Source organism: Drosophila guanche, unplaced genomic scaffold (genome assembly GCF_900245975.1).
Source record: "Drosophila guanche unplaced genomic scaffold, DGUA_6, whole genome shotgun sequence".
In the NCBI taxonomy this organism is placed as follows: Eukaryota; Metazoa; Arthropoda; class Insecta; order Diptera; family Drosophilidae; genus Drosophila; species Drosophila guanche.
This window is the reverse complement of record NW_022995755.1, coordinates 2,379,864-2,395,007: the sequence shown is the minus strand read 5'-3', so window position 1 is coordinate 2,395,007 and position 15,144 is coordinate 2,379,864. Positions and strand designations below refer to the sequence as shown.

General features: G+C 46.4%; 4 protein-coding genes and 1 long non-coding RNA gene across 6 annotated transcripts in view; 1 reads left to right on the top strand and 4 right to left on the bottom strand.

Annotated features, from left to right (window-relative positions):
* Positions 1–23: 23 nt before the first annotated feature.
* On the bottom strand, positions 24–6,280 carry LOC117589630 (UPF0565 protein C2orf69 homolog). 2 transcript variants are annotated; one of them, XM_034281719.1, is made up of 7 exons: positions 6,155–6,280; positions 3,294–3,664; positions 3,128–3,232; positions 2,422–3,067; positions 2,145–2,310; positions 1,716–2,092; positions 24–1,652 (listed from the first exon to the last, which is right to left on the bottom strand). In XM_034281719.1, exons 2-7 carry the CDS (start codon positions 3,608–3,610, stop codon positions 1,230–1,232), a joined length of 2,034 nt encoding a protein of 677 aa, XP_034137610.1. In that variant the 5' UTR covers positions 3,611–3,664; positions 6,155–6,280; the 3' UTR covers positions 24–1,229. The 2 variants fall into 2 exon arrangements, with proteins under 2 accessions (XP_034137610.1, XP_034137609.1); XM_034281718.1 differs by having other exon boundaries at positions 1,566–2,092.
* LOC117589631 (TWiK family of potassium channels protein 18) lies at positions 3,672–5,436 on the bottom strand. The gene has a single exon (XM_034281720.1). It carries the CDS (start codon positions 4,956–4,958, stop codon positions 3,792–3,794), a length of 1,167 nt encoding a protein of 388 aa, XP_034137611.1. The 5' UTR covers positions 4,959–5,436; the 3' UTR covers positions 3,672–3,791.
* Positions 6,281–6,726: 446 nt separating the features above from the next.
* Positions 6,727–7,424, bottom strand: LOC117589709. The gene is made up of 4 exons (XR_004574226.1): positions 7,228–7,424; positions 7,033–7,178; positions 6,888–6,969; positions 6,727–6,826 (listed from the first exon to the last, which is right to left on the bottom strand). It is a non-coding gene; the product is annotated as an uncharacterized LOC117589709 (long non-coding RNA).
* Positions 7,425–8,158: 734 nt separating this feature from the next.
* On the top strand, positions 8,159–11,015 carry LOC117589742 (V-type proton ATPase 116 kDa subunit a). Its single transcript, XM_034281922.1, has 4 exons — positions 8,159–8,395; positions 8,459–10,330; positions 10,388–10,628; positions 10,685–11,015. The coding sequence occupies exons 1-4, from the start codon at positions 8,243–8,245 to the stop codon at positions 10,948–10,950; spliced, it is 2,532 nt and encodes an 843-aa protein (XP_034137813.1). The 5' UTR covers positions 8,159–8,242; the 3' UTR covers positions 10,951–11,015.
* A 3,027-nt stretch (positions 11,016–14,042) lies between these two features.
* LOC117589473 (sex determination protein fruitless) overlaps positions 14,043–15,144 on the bottom strand; it is an 86,595-nt gene continuing 85,493 nt past the window's right edge. Inside the window, exon 7 of the mRNA XM_034281412.1 lies at positions 14,043–14,622. Within this exon, the coding sequence (XP_034137303.1) occupies positions 14,111–14,622 (512 nt within the window). The 3' untranslated portion in view covers positions 14,043–14,110. The remainder of the gene's footprint in view (positions 14,623–15,144) is intronic.

Below are 15,144 nucleotides of genomic sequence, written 5' to 3'. Positions count from 1 at the left end.
ATGTGTGTTTATTCTTGCCTAAATTGTGTGTGTGTGTGTGTGTCTGAGTTTTAAGCCGTACAATTTACACTGACAAACTCTAAAGCAATTTTGAACTGCAAATTCTACCAAGGTACGAAATTTTGTGTTGTGTATGTACTGAGGGGGGAAAAGTGTCTCTCTACGCACTCTATATAATTGTTTTCTTGTGAGCCACAAGCTTCTTGTGTTTGCTCTTGTCTCTGGGTTAAGCGAAAGCAATTCAATTTATGCACATTTCCATGTGGTTTAGGCTTGGGCAATGGCTAGACAAAAGTTTTCATTTTTATTCGCATTGGAGCAGCACAACCAAAAATATACACTACAAATAGAAATATCATATATATATGATTGCTTGCTCTTTCTAATCATATAAATTTTGATCATTTTATATTGCTCCAAATCTGGGGCTAGCCGCGTGCACAATTGTTCTTTCAAACTACATACTGAGAGGTTCGTTTTAGCAATTTATAAAGTACTTCTTCGGTCCTTTATCTTGGTTGCAACTTAAGATTTATGTTTACTAAACGCTAAGTAATACTTAATCAGATGGTTTTGCTTCTTGTTTTTTTGGGTGTAGTGTAGTGGGGAGTACATAAATTCCTTTTTGTATGGGCTGGGGCTGGGGCTGGGGCTGGGGTCACTTAAAACGAAGATTGCTCGAAATTGCTACACTTATGATTTAAGCTGAATGAAGTTAATTAATGTGCGCAAATCACAAATCTTTCTCAATTATCAATAAATAGCTTGGAGTGTTTGTATACATAAAGTGATAAAAAAATTCAATACATATATATAGACATATATATAAGATTTGGGGCATATGTATATACTATATAGTATTGCACTGATGAGATTTTCGCTTCAGTTTCGTTTGAGGTTTGGTGTGAGAAATATGGGAAAAAAATAAATGTAAAATAAATAAATATACAACATAGAGATACGCGACATGACTTTGGAACTTATATAGACAGATGGTGTACATAGAGATGCAAAGAAGTACTAGAAGTAGCAGAAATAGAGGCAGGGCTGAATGAGATGCGGGGGATTTTGGGCTTGTGATGTGATTTGACCGACTTAAGGTTAGGTTGTTCTAAGAAACATTCTCTCATACATGTATACATATGTACTATATATATATATATATATATAAGGTTATATATATAATCATTTAATTATAAAGGGTTGTAGGGTTTTAGGGGTGTACGAATCTAACGGCAAAGCGTATAATACAATTTTTGTAGTTTGCGTTTCGAGCGACACTGATGATGGTTATGGTTAGGGTTATGATTGTGGCTGTGGCCATGGTGGTGATGATGATGATGGTGATGTCTGTGCGAGTGTGTCTGCTGTTGCTGCTGCTGTTGTAGTTGTTCTTGTTGTCCTGGCGGCAATAGCTGTTGTTGCATATGGCTGTGGCTGTGATGATGATTATTTACATTGATCGCTGCTGCTGCAGAAGCGGATGTGGACGACGACGACGTCGATGCGGCATTACTGAGCGCCACCGCTGATGAAATCAGTGCCGCTGCCAAGCGAGACGATGAGGAGGACAGCGAGAGATCGGCAGCCAGCAGCTGCTGGTGGTGCCGTCGCAGCTGCTGCACCTGCCTGCGCTTCAGAGCAGCTGTCCCCTTCCGCATTGCATGCAAGCGACGCCTGTGATGATGTGGATGCAGTTGAAGCTGTCACTTTGCCTCCTCGCTGGCATCCAGAATATTGTTGCTGCCATTGTTGGTCGCCACCGTTGACACTGCTGCTGCTGCAGCGGCCGCTGCTGCCGCCGCCGCTGCCACGGCCACCGCAGACTGATCGGTGACTCCCTGCTGCTGCTGTTGTTGCTGCTGCTGCTGCAGTTGCTGCTGGTTGAGGGCATGGACGTGCTGGCAGAAGGCCTGAAGCACCTCGAAGTGGGTCATTAGGTTCGCCGGCTGGTTGTCGTAGTGCAAGTGCCTCGTTATCGGCGCACTCAAGCGCCTCAGCATCTCCGTGAAGAGTTTCTCCTCCTTGCGTATCCAGGGTCTGCGGTCATCCTGCACCTGGTACGGTGTGAGGTGAACGTGGATGTTCATGCCTGCACAAGAATCGGTTAATTGTGAACCTTAAGGTACTCCCAAACCACTTACCCATCCGTGTGAGTGTCTCTAGGAGACTGCGTGACGTGATCCATGTGTTCTTCTGTCCCCCATGGCCACCGTCCAGCCAGTACATGTCCGTAATGCGTGAGAGCAGTCGGCACATGCTGCTGTCATCGGGTGTGAGGGTCTTCAGATAGTGAAACTCGTAGATGAACTGCAAATAGAAGCGAACAACGAAGAGAAGACGAACGTGGTCAGTGAGGATCGAGGAGTTGCCCACTTGTGCCAAGTATGTTAATGACTTAACGAACCAAACGCGACTCACTTGATTGAGCACGACGCAGCCCTTGCTGAAGCCAATGAGCACCAGCTTGGACTTGTCCAGATTGAGGTTCTCCCGCCACCACAACGGATTGCCATCATTTGTCAGCGTCGCTGTCTGCCTCGCCTGTCCCTGCCCCGTGGCACATTCGCTGCTGCTGCTGTTGCTGTTGTTTAAATTGTTGTAGTGCTCCACGTTGTTGGCTGCCGGCAGAGCTACTGGCGCTGCTATTTTGATGGGCGATGACTCCTGCTGCGGCTGCTGCTGGTTGTTCGACTCCTGATGGTTATTCAGGCCAACATCGTTGCTGCCAATGCTGCCGTTGTTGCCACCACCATTGTTTGTGGCGGGGTCCGCCGCCTCATCCGCCTCGTCGGGCAGCATGGGGAAGACAACTTCCCCGTCGGCATCCACTGTGACATTTTCCTGTACCTGCAGTATGTCAATGTCCATGTCCTGGCTGTTGTCATTGACCGCCGCCAAGGGTGAGCTGCTGTCCGAGGGCACTGTCGTGGCATTGGACAGTGTCAGAGCAGCGGCTGCAGCTGCAGCCTGGACAGCAGCAGCAGCGGCTGCCGCCTGGGCAGCCTGATCGAGTATCTCATTCTCTGGTATGGAGATCAGACGTTGCGACAGATTCTGCAGCAATCTGTGAGGGATAAAAGTGGATCAGTGATGATCAGGCAAGCGCTTTGCAGCCTCAACTTACTTTTCCAAATGTTGCAGCGCATGGTTCATGGGCGTATGATCGGGCACTCCAGCATTGTTGCCGCGCACAAAGTTGTCAAAGCAGCTAAATGTCTTGAATTCCATGCTGCATCAAGGAATTTCCATTAGAAACGGGTGCAAAGGGGAATGGCCAGGGATTTACTCACCGAACTGGCCGTATGACAATAATGTGAGAGCGCGGAAATGCCTCGCGCAACAGTATAGCCGAATTCTCGAGATTGTACTTCATGTAGCCGCGACTGTCCCGATTCGTTTCCATGCTCTCCGGAAAGTCCTGCACGTCGCCGCCAAAGTACACAATGGCCGTGGAGTCCTCGACATGCTGCGACTGCTGGCGCACAATGGGCGGACAGTAGACAATGTCATTGGCGCGATTCTGGAAGCCGGAAACGGAGAAGATGCGGAACGGACCGGCCGAAGTGCTTGGCGTGCATAAACGCTCCCCGCTGCCGCCGCCAAGCATGCCCTCGAAGTTACGTATCCGCTCTTGAAGTTGCAGAAATTGATCAATGGTGAGCTGCGGGATGATGCGGGGGATTAGCCGAGAACAAACTGAAGGGAGAGGCCAGAACCATAGACACACAGACAGAGCACACACACAATCACACTCAACACACACACACACACACACACACACACACCGCCTAGTAATAATCATTCTCGTAGCTATCACGCGGATCGCCACAGCAGCCCACGAAACGCAAACGCGTATCCTCGACACACAGCTTGGTGTCCTCCTTCATCTCCTTGAGCTTCACGTGCACCTCCTCGCGCATCAGATTGCGACACATGGCCACCAGGCCCATGCCCAGCAGCATGTAAATAAAGTTTATGGCCAGCTTCGAGTGCTGATCGGCTATGGACTGCAGCTGGGACAGCTCATTGGGATCGGCAGCAATGTCCTCCTGCAGCTTCTGGGTGGCCGCATCCACATCGGCGGCGGTGGTCAGCGATGCGCCGGGCACAAAGTCCCCAAAGCCAATTTTGCACAGCGATGTCATGCAGAAGTAGAAGCTGTTCAGGAAGCTCCACTTCTCCCAGTTGGCAAACATAATGGTGCCGGTCAGCACATAGAAGATGATCACCCACAGGCAGGCGGTGGAGGGTACAATGATCTTCTTGCGCAGCGTCAGCGTGCCCAGGCTGCCGTTCTCCAGTGCGTCCAATCGCGAGTCAAAGTTTCGCTCCTGGGTACAGTCGTGCATGGAGCGGTACAGAAACTTGAAGGAGCGCGCCAGCACGCGTCCCATGTTGAGGAAGTAAAGGATATACAGGGGTATGCCGAAGGTGGCGTAGATGACGGTGAAGCCCTTGCCCCAGGGCGTGCGCGGCACCATGTTCCCGTAGCCAATCATTGTGATCACCGACAGGCAGAACATCAGAGCTGCCGGGAAGCTCCAGATCTGCTCGGGACTGCGGCCCACGTAGCCATTCTTGATGATGCCCGCTATCTGCGCCTGGTACTCGCGCAGCACAGCATTCGTCTCGTTCACCCAGACCAGCTTGTCGATCAGATTGTGCTCCTCGGTGATGTACCACAGCAGCTGCGAGCAGTTCTGCCGCAGCTCCAGCACATGGGCCGCCGTCTTGTCCACGTATTCCCGCTCGATGTTCATGAAGGCGAACGCACCGCAGATGGCGTAGAATACGATCAGGGCGCCCACGCCCACCTGCGTGCACATGAAGGTGACGAAGTTGCGGCAGCAGCGCTTCACTTGCTTCCGGGGCTGATTGCTTGGCGTTGACGAGGCGCTCGATGCCCCAGCCCCTGGCGCTTGTGGGGAGCTTCTTCTTTGAAATTTGCTGGGCATTTTCTGTACGGTTTTTGGATTTTCTTATTCGAATTTCGGTCTCTCTCTCTCTCTCTCTGTATCTCTCTCGTCAATCCAATTCCATGATTATATAATGTAGATCGCGGGAACTAAATGATGATGGGCCATCGATCTTATCTTATGGACTGGCTGAACGTTTATTGGCAGGCTCCCCTCATTGGCAATTAATTTGGCAGTGCTCTGCTCTTCTCGATCTGCGCGATCTATTTGCTGCCGATTTGAGTTTTATATGGAGCGTTAATACACGTTTGAATTCGGCACGAAGGCTAAAAATAAATTCACGCGCTTCCTCAACGCAGCGTTTCCCTCAGACACCACACGAATGCTTTTGGATTTCCCGAGCTTTGTCCCGTTAGACGCGGGCGCCAAAATTCAACTGAACGACAGGGACCGGGGGCTCCAATAAAACTATTTGGAGAGAACATTTTATCTCTCAGATACAGAGAGAGAGAGAGAGAGACTGCAAGTGGGGGAGATTGAGAGGCAAATGATTTGCATGCGGTAGGGGTGGGGAGGGGGTTCTATTTCATGGACGCAATAATCAAAATTCACCAGCTAGACAGGTGCAGTACGCACACACACACACACACACAGAGAGAGCGGGGTAAAGAGAGAGCAAAAGATAGCAGGGAGGATGGAAATCAGCAAAAACGCATGGATGGAAAATGGAAATGCCGGGCAGAGTGCGCGTAAGAGCTCTCTTTCTGCGAGTGAGAGATTGGAGACTTAATAGCAATTTGATTAATGAGTGTGGGTTTTGTTTTATGTTTATGTGGTTATAAATTATGTCGCGGGTGTTTGCGCAGCATCGCAACGGGTCGGTGGGGAGAGGGGAAGTAGCAAGAGTAAGAGGAGCAAACAAAACAAACTACAAGTAAATATAAACAAAGAATTAAAAAACCAAAAGGAATAATATTAACACACGCACACAGATACACAGAAGAGAAGAGGAAGAAGATCAAATGAACGGGGGGTGAAATGCGTAGCGAAGAGATAGATTTTTTTCAACACCAATACACACATACAGCTGCACTCTGTCCAACACTCGCATTCGCGCACACACACACACGCTCACAGACGACGCATACAAAATTTCACAAATTTATGCAAAAATTTGCAGCTCCTCTCGCACTTTATTTACCAGCGCACAGATTTTGCACCGCTTATTTACTTACGCTGTTTATTGTTGTTAATACAGACGCGTTAAAATTATGCCAATTTATCTGCACTTCCCGCGTATTTTTTTGCTATTCTTTAGGTGACAGTGTGACCGTGGATTGGACGAACAAATATACCGATAGATCCTCGGAAATATACCGACATATGCCCCTGAATTTTCAAAATATACTGTAAATATACAGTACATTTTAATTCATTTTGATGTTATATTTGATATTACTAGCTAGTTAGGAGTCTCCGCACTAAAACTATAATTTTATCCAAAGTATTCTGAAAATCCTGAAATGAATTTATCCTGAAAAGCATATAACATATGTGGCTTAAATGGTCACCATGCATACCCGTCTGACCGTCACACACATACCGTGGTATACCAACAAATGTATGAAATATACCATTATATATCATTGGTCCGTTAGGATTTGCAAATTTCTCAGCCATTCCACCACGCTTCAAGGATATTCCGAATCCAAATCCAAAAAAAAAACCGAAAAGTAAAGAAACCGTTTAACGTGTTTCATGGAACGCATAGGAAAGTTATTTATGGGATACAATAAACCAAGTCCAAAAATGATGTCTAAAGTGGAACAAGTGGCAATTGGGAGGCAATCATGGCCAGCGGGATCGGTAATATCGGCACACTCTGCACACGGTAATGAAATGCACAACTGAAATAGGAAAACCATCAGACACAAGGAATCAATATCCAATGATCGATTCAATACAAACTTGGTAAAAATATGCTCAGAATACTCTAGCACGGCATTAAATAGCTCAAGTATTTGCCCAAAGTGAATATCAATTTCCTATCCTGTAGAGTAAAATGTATTGGAAAAGGATAAATTGTTAAATGTGACAGAAAAAAATAAGTTACAGTCGCATCCCCAATTAGAATCAATATTCCAGAGACCGTATATGATACCGCAAACACGCAGGACAGATAAGAAAGAATTCGAACTGCTGTGACATCCCTTTCGGACCATTCCACCTTCCTCACTGTGCTCAATTCTGCTCTCCATTCTGAAGAAATGTCAAAGGTTAAAATTGCCCCATATAAATACTTACGTACTTTGAGGACTGTCTAAAAGACCGTTTATATTCGACGCAAGAATTAATACCCCACAGCAGATGTTCCATATGGCAAAAAACGTGGTCGATTCTTTATCAGAGCAGCATTTACATGAAGTACATGAATTACACATTGCAAATGGAAGTTGCAATTTTGAAATTGCCTACAAACTGAGACCTGTTCAAATATGAAGTGTATCGTGTATGCGGATATCACAAAGTTCTCTACGATCAAAAATCAAGTCAAATGAAAAGGGGGGAAATTTCATGGGAAATTTACGATACTCACCAATTGCCCATCTCGCGAAATAAGTGTCATCATCAGCATCATATACAAACAAAATAACCAAAGTCATGTTATTTTAACTACGAAATTGCGTTAAATTTACGGTATCCATCTATTAAATTTCATTTGTAGGGTTTTTTCAAACATGCACAAATACACCTGACGGCGAAACGAAACTTAGACAAACTTGACCGCCGGGAGCGCTATTGAGCAAAATATAAGGCACTAACGCGTTCTTATAATTCTTATTTTTGATCGATGTGGCAGCTCTATAGCTTACGGCTGTTATGATTTGGATAACTAGTGGCTCTGTTTAAGAAAATCTGTTGATAAATTTATCAAACTGCCACAAATATATGTATTATTAAATGAATTTTGATATCAAATAGAGCGTGCGGAAGACATATTCTGTGTCAATGTGAGAAAATCGATTAGCTGATAACGGAAAGACAGCGAATCGTTGTAAGGGGCCCGGGGGTGCAGGTCATCAGGGGACTGGACGTTCACTTTGATGGATCGCTCAATTATGCACCGTGTGCCCAGGTATTTAACCAACAATTATGCAAGCCAGGCGACTTGATGACTTGACGACTGCTGATAAGCTGTGGAAGAACCTTCCACGTCGCAGTCACTTGACCGGACGATCAGTTCGTCAGCTGCGCCACAACTGTGCGGAGCCCACACTGGAAATTTGTTCACCCCAAAAAAAGGATACAGAAAATAAGTGAAAATGTCAAAGTGGTGGAGTTTCGGCTCCAAGCAGGAGACCGACAGCATCTTCCGCAGCGAGGTGATGTCCTTGGTGCAGATGTTTCTGCAGCCGGAGGCAGCCTACGACACACTTGCCGAGCTCGGCGAGGTGGGCTGTGCCCAGTTTCGTGATGTAAGTTGTGGATAAAAGAGCTCATTTAGTGTCCTTTGTGCTTGAAGATACTTTTTCGTGCAGATGAATAAAGGCGTGAACGCACAGCAGCGAAAATTCATCGGGGAGGTGCGTCGCTGCGATGAGCTGGAGCGAAAGATTCGCTATGTGACCGCCGAACTGGAAAAGGACGGGCACAAGGTCCTGGACCTAATGGACGACTTCCCGCCTGCGCCCAAGCCACGCGACATCATTGAGCTGGAGACGCACCTGGAGAAGACGGAGACGGAGATAATGGAGCTGGCGGCCAACAACATCAACCTGGGCACCAGCTACCTGGAGCTCACGGAGATGATCCAAGTGCTGGAGCGTACGGATCAGTTCTTCTCCAACCAGGAGTCGCACAACTTTGATCTGAACAAGCGCGGCACCCACCGGGACCCGGAGCAGACCAATGGACACTTGGGCTTCGTCGCGGGCGTCATCAATCGGGAGAGGGAGTACGCCTTCGAGCGCATGCTCTGGCGCATCTCTCGCGGCAACGTGTTCGTACGCCGCGCAGAAGTGGACGTGCCACTGACGGACCCCCGCACGGGCAGTGTCCTGCACAAGAGCGTCTTCGTGGTCTTCTTCCAGGGAGACCAGCTGCAGGCGCGCATTCGGAAGGTGTGCACCGGCTTCCATGCCCACATGTATCCCTGCCCCAGCTCGCACTCGGAGCGCATGGACATGGTGAAGAGTGTGCGCACGCGCCTCGATGACCTCAAAGCCATCATCAGCCAGACGGAGGACCACCGCAACTGTGTGCTCAATGCGGTGGGCAAGCAGCTGCCCAAGTGGACGGCCATGGTCAAGAAAATGAAGGCCATCTACCACACCCTGAACCTGTTCAATGTGGATCTGGGCAGCAAGTGCCTCATTGGCGAGGCCTGGGTGCCCAAGCGGGAGCTGGAGCTGGTGGAGACGGCACTCGCCGCGGGATCCGCCACCGTGGGCAGCACCATTCCCTCGTTTATCAACGTGCTGGACACCAAGAAGGAGCCGCCCACCTACTACAGGCTCAACAAGTTCACGCGCGGCTTCCAGAACCTGATCGACGCCTACGGCATAAGCAGCTATCGGGAGGTAAACCCTGGTCTGTACACCTGCATCACGTTCCCCTTCCTGTTCGCGGTGATGTTCGGCGACATGGGCCACGGCACCATCCTGTTCCTGCTGGGCCTGTGGATGGTCCTGGACGAGCGACGCCTCACCAAGAAGCGGGGCGGAGAGATCTGGAACATCTTCTTCGCGGGTCGCTACATTATCCTTCTCATGGGACTGTTTGCCATGTACACGGGCTTCCACTACAACGACATATTCTCCAAGTCGATAAATCTGTTTGGCTCCCACTGGGTGAACGTCTACAATCGGACCACAGTGCTGACCAATCCCACGCTGCAGTTGAACCCCTCGGTGGCCACCCGTGGAGTCTACCCCATGGGCCTCGATCCCGTGTGGCAGTCGGCCTCGAACAAGATCATCTTCCTGAACACCTACAAGATGAAGCTGTCGATCATCTTCGGGGTGCTGCACATGACCTTTGGCGTCTGCCTGTCCGTGGAGAACTTTGTGTTCTTCAAGAAGTATGCGTACATCTTCCTGCAGTTCGTGCCGCAGGTGCTCTTCCTGCTGCTGATGTTCGGCTACATGTGCTTCATGATGTTCTACAAGTGGATCAAGTACAGCCCAACCACCACCGTCCTGGCCGACTCTCCGGGCTGTGCACCCTCCGTGCTGATCATGTTCATCGACATGGTGCTGTTCAAGACCGAAACCGCTTCACCGGGCTGCGATGTCAACATGTTTCCCATTCAGCGGGAGATTGAAATGATTTTCTTTGTCGTGGCCATTCTCTGCATTCCTTGGATCCTCATCGGCAAGCCTCTCTACATTAAGTGGCATCGCAGGAACATGGTGAGTGGGATGCACTTCTGCTGGAAGAGTTTTGTATCATTCCATTCCATTTTTTAGCCCGCTCAACCCGTGGTGGAGGTCGATGAAGTTGTGGAAAAGATCGAGGTTACCGGCAAGGAGGTTATCATCACGGAAGTGGCCGAGGCCCACGAGTCTGGTGGCCATAGCGAGGAGGATGACGAGCCCATGAGCGAGATCTGGATCCATCAGGCCATCCACACCATTGAGTACATTCTGAGTACCATTTCCCACACAGCCTCCTATCTACGCCTCTGGGCTTTGTCCTTGGCCCATGCCCGTAAGTCACATCACATCTCAATCCCAGTTTGAGTTCTACAATTTGTCTCCTTGCAGAGCTCTCGGAGGTGCTGTGGACCATGGTGTTGTCGATGGGCCTGCAAATGGAGGGCTACACCGGCGCCATTGGGCTGTTCTTCATCTTTGCCGTCTGGGAGTTCTTCACCATAGCCATCATGGTGATGATGGAGGGTCTGTCTGCCTTCCTGCACACTCTGCGCCTGCACTGGGTGGAGTTCATGAGCAAGTTCTATGCGGGCGCGGGCTATGCATTCCAGCCCTTCAGCTTCAAGGAACTCTTGACCGTGGTCGACGAGGATTAGAGAGGGAAATGTAACTCCCATTTAAGTGGGTGCTAGGCCCAATAATAAACAAAGCATTGTAGACATTTCTGGGTATTTATTTATTACCAACAATACTTATAATTAATTCTTGCGTATTTCATGGACTGAACGACAGCCTTCATTCCGTCGCTTAACATTTTCCTCTACCATGTCCAAAGCCCTAGCCATATCCTCTAATTGGCAATACAAATCGCTCAAGCGGCAATCAATTGAATTAACTTACCAAATGGCATCCAAATAATTACTTACTTCTTTCAATTGAAATCAAAGCTAACCATTGATCCGTGTCGGTCAAACTGAAAAAATGAAATGGAAAATGGTGCCCCTTCCCCGACAATCCCCACGCAGACTTTCGTCCACGAACCTAACGATTTGAATTGTGCTTCCAAGTGGTCGGGATGGGACATGTGGACATGTGGACGTTTGGGGTCATTGAAAGGGCCAAACATGAAACGAGTATTATTGATTAATGTAATAATAATAATCATAAACTTTTATTTGGTTTTACTTGGTTGGTTTGTTTGACATTTAAATGCTGCTAGTGAATTATATATTTTGATTTTAGCTTGAATAAATTGTTTAAATATATAATATACATATGGTATATCGTTATGGATTGATTTATTTAAACTGGTAGACGACGAAAGAGTGTGGATAATATTTGCCACTGTACGCCATTGTGGGCTGCTATATATATTTGCATATTGATTAATCGAATTTGTAAGTGTGGAGCGGAAAAAAATAGTTTCTGCAACTCTTTTGTTGTTGTTTCTGTGAGCACAGAACTGGGCACCAGGTGCTGGACTCCTTCTGGTCCAGCTACAAACGCCGGAGCCGGTGCAGCTCTCTTCTAATGATGTATAAAAATACTTTATGTATGCTTACGGGTGGGTTCATACTTATGTAGGGGGAATAAAGATTTCAAAAAAATCCAGCTAGCTACGCTCTAGAATGTAATTTTCTTTTGGTTTCTGCTGGTTTCGTCTTGATTTGGTTTTGGTTTTCTTTTGTTTTGTTTTTATATAATTTCATATTTATTACATTTTTGGTACATAAATCTGTGTGTAGTAGTGATTTGCCTTAACATCTGTGCTGTTTTTGTTGTGGTTGTTGTGGGTGATTCTGTTGCTGTTTTCTTGTGTGTGTTTTTCTGTAGTTTATTGGCTTAAAGTGTCGCAACTAAATCAACGTAAAACTAAATAAAATTATCATCCTGCGCACATATACATACATATATATGTATACAGCACACACACACACACACACATGCATACGAGTACAACGAAACAGAGCACGAAACTTAAAAATTAGGAAATCAATTATGTAAAATGTAAGCACTAAAGTTAAGGGATAAAATTAAATTTGTAGGGCGTAAGGCGTAAGGGGTTAACTAGAAATAATTTTATACATTTTGTGCTTTGGACCGAAAGATAACAATTTTGAATAAATCTACAACAAAAATCTTCTTTCCTAAATAAAATGTGCAAAAGGGGCAGGCAACCTTGGCCAAAATGTTGCCTCTCCCTTGCCATGTGTTTTTTTTTTTCATTTTTTGTATTTCTTTATGTAAAGTTTTGTGCCGAAAATATCACATTGAATTTTATATATGTTATATTTTGTTTTATTATAGCTTGCTTGCTTGCCTATTCAGTTTTTAGTTTTGTGCCGAAACATTAATTTTGTCTATCACAAAATGTTTAAAATTAATTACTTTTGCCGTCTCTGCGGGGACGTTTTGGTTAATGTAAAGGTGTCCCAGAGGCCAGGAAAATCGCTAAATATAAATTGAAAATTACATCGAAACATGTACCAATTGAGCCGACCGTTGCAGAATTCTAGAAACATAATTTTTATAGCGTTTTTTTATATATTTTTTTTGTTTAGTTTTATCATTTGTGATATGACGAATTTCCTTTTTACTCATTTAGCTTCCATTTGTAATGCTCTAATCTAGTTTCCTTTCTCGGTTAGACATAGTTTTGTGTACTTTGAACTAAATAAACATTTGACCATAAATATAAACAAAGCTTAACAACAAAAAGTGAGGTGGTTCAAGTGGTTCAACCTAAGCCTAAAGACCTTAAACTTAACGGACACGACAAAAACAGAGAATTTAAAAAGGGGTACACAAAAAAGTATTAAAAAAAAAATGACAGAGGATAACTTTGGGGGGGGAAACAAAGATTGAAACAATATTTTGTGTGTGTATATATAAGTGCTAACGATTAGGTATGACTAAAAATAAAGCAATCAACAATTAAACTGAAATGCATTTGAGGTATATGAAAATTTCTTTGTAGTTGGTTGAGTAGCCCCCAGCGCAGAACATACTCGTATTTGATATTACAAATTACACTTAAACGTATAAAATAGGAGTAGAAACTAAGCTCTAATGTGACCTTTATATATGAGTAGTAGTTTGTTGTTGCTGTGGGTGACTGTGCTAGTGTTTTCCCTTTCATTTCGTTTTCATTATTATTAATAGCTTACTACTTGTAGTTAGGAAACAACATTTAGAAACCTTAAAGTTGGTTCGTGGTTGGCTCTACTTGAAACCCCCACACATTCGTAAAGTACTTTTAGTTTCGGGTGGGCTTGGGGTGGGGGGTTCTGGGGTTGTGGAACAACTAAACTCCTCCCTCTCCCTCCCTTAGTTAGCAACTGAAACCTTTCCTGGTGTATGTACTTAGTATGCCCTTATGTAGCCTGGATATTTTTGCATAGGTAAACTACTCGTATAAGTTGATGGGATCATTGAATCTTTCAAATATCTATAGTTAGTGTTAGCTCTATCGCCTTTTATGTTTATGCGTAGCGTGGCCAGCCATGGGATTTCCATTTGCTGGTTAGTTTTCTTAGCATCTGCGGTTCTACTTGTTTGGGTTATTGCTTGGATAGCTCGGATGGGTCAGACGACTAAATGCAAGAAGAGAGAGAGAGAGAGAGAAGTTCTCTGTAAAAAATGAGAGAGCAGCGTTCTCTACACGTATCTTTCGCTCTGTTTGTATCTGTATCTATAGATGCTGTTGTAGTAATCCCGTTGCTGCTGCTGCTGCTGCTGCTGCTGCTGCTGTTGTCGTTCCTGTGGGTGATGCTGGCGTTGTGGGTAATAGTTGATGGCTTGGCCCCGGCCACGCCCTTAAATGGACGAATTCAGCTTGAGCAGACGATCCGGATGCTTGACCCGCAGATGCGAACGCAACGTGTCGATCCGACTGTAGGTGGCCGGACAGTATGGGCACATGGACCGCTGTGCGGTGTGGGAGTGGAAGTGATGCCAGCGATTGGTTACCTCCTTGCCGCACGAGCGGCAGCGCCACATGGTGCCGGGATCGCGGGACGGCGTGAACATGTTGTGATAGGACATGGTGTGATGTGAGTTGTGACCGCCAGCACCGCCAACACCGCCGGCGCCAGTCGGTGTGGAGGCCCCTCCCAGCGCGGCAGCCGCTGCCTGGGCCGCGCTGTATGCGTGCGCGGGCGGTGTGCCGCCGGGATTGCTGTGGCCATTGCCGGCGGCGCGTATGTAGTGCAGCGGATGGTACTCGCTCTTAAGGGCCGCCGACAGGTGCATGCCGAAGACGGGCGGCGGCGGCGAGGCCGACGAGGAGGTCGAGAGCGGTGTCGAGAGGTGGTTCCGTGCGCTGGTGCCTGTGGTCGAGAACGAGAAAGAGAAGAACAGACACACAACAGCCCGTCGAGCGGGACGAAAATCAGCCCAGAGAAATAGATATCGGTTTTTTTTTTGTTTTTTTTTTTTTTTTTTGATATTTTTTGTTGGTTTCAATTTTTGGTTTTTGGTACGTATAATAGACAGAGATAGCAGAGTGTGAGAGTGAGTGTGTAAGAGAGAGAGAGAGAGAGAGAGAGAGAGCGAGGGCGAGCGAGACAGACTGGTAGATAGACAGAGAGGGAGGACATATGGCATAAGACAGAGATAGAATTTCCCTTTTTTTGTGAGCAACAAAATTAATATACTTAGGCAGCAAAATAAAAAAAAAAATACATAATCTCAAACTAAATAAAATACTAAAGAAAAAAAAGAACAAAGACTACGATCAAGCAACTTAAGTCAACGGAAAAATATACCAAATTAAAGGGGCGAAAACTCATGAGCATTTCGCTTGGGATCCGGATCCTACATATCGTATGGAAACAGTTCCGAGTGTCCCA

Bases quoted from the DNA above. Each gene is read 5' to 3' on its own strand.
- LOC117589631 (XM_034281720.1), bottom strand. From the start codon at position 4,958: ATGCCCAGCAAATTTCAAAGAAGAAGCTCCCCACAAGCGCCAGGGGCT.
- LOC117589742 (XM_034281922.1), top strand. From the start codon at position 8,243: ATGTCAAAGTGGTGGAGTTTCGGCTCCAAGCAGGAGACCGACAGCATC. The intron at 8,396-8,458 runs GTAAGTTGTGGA...TTTTTCGTGCAG, and splicing joins GCTGTGCCCAGTTTCGTGAT to ATGAATAAAGGCGTGAACGC. The intron at 10,629-10,684 runs GTAAGTCACATC...GTCTCCTTGCAG, and splicing joins TTTGTCCTTGGCCCATGCCC to AGCTCTCGGAGGTGCTGTGG.
- LOC117589630 (XM_034281719.1), bottom strand. From the start codon at position 3,610: ATGCTTGGCGGCGGCAGCGGGGAGCGTTTATGCACGCCAAGCACTTCG. The intron at 3,068-3,127 runs GTAAGTTGAGGC...TATCCCTCACAG, and splicing joins GCGCTGCAACATTTGGAAAA to ATTGCTGCAGAATCTGTCGC. The intron at 2,093-2,144 runs GTAAGTGGTTTG...ATTCTTGTGCAG, and splicing joins AGAGACACTCACACGGATGG to GCATGAACATCCACGTTCAC.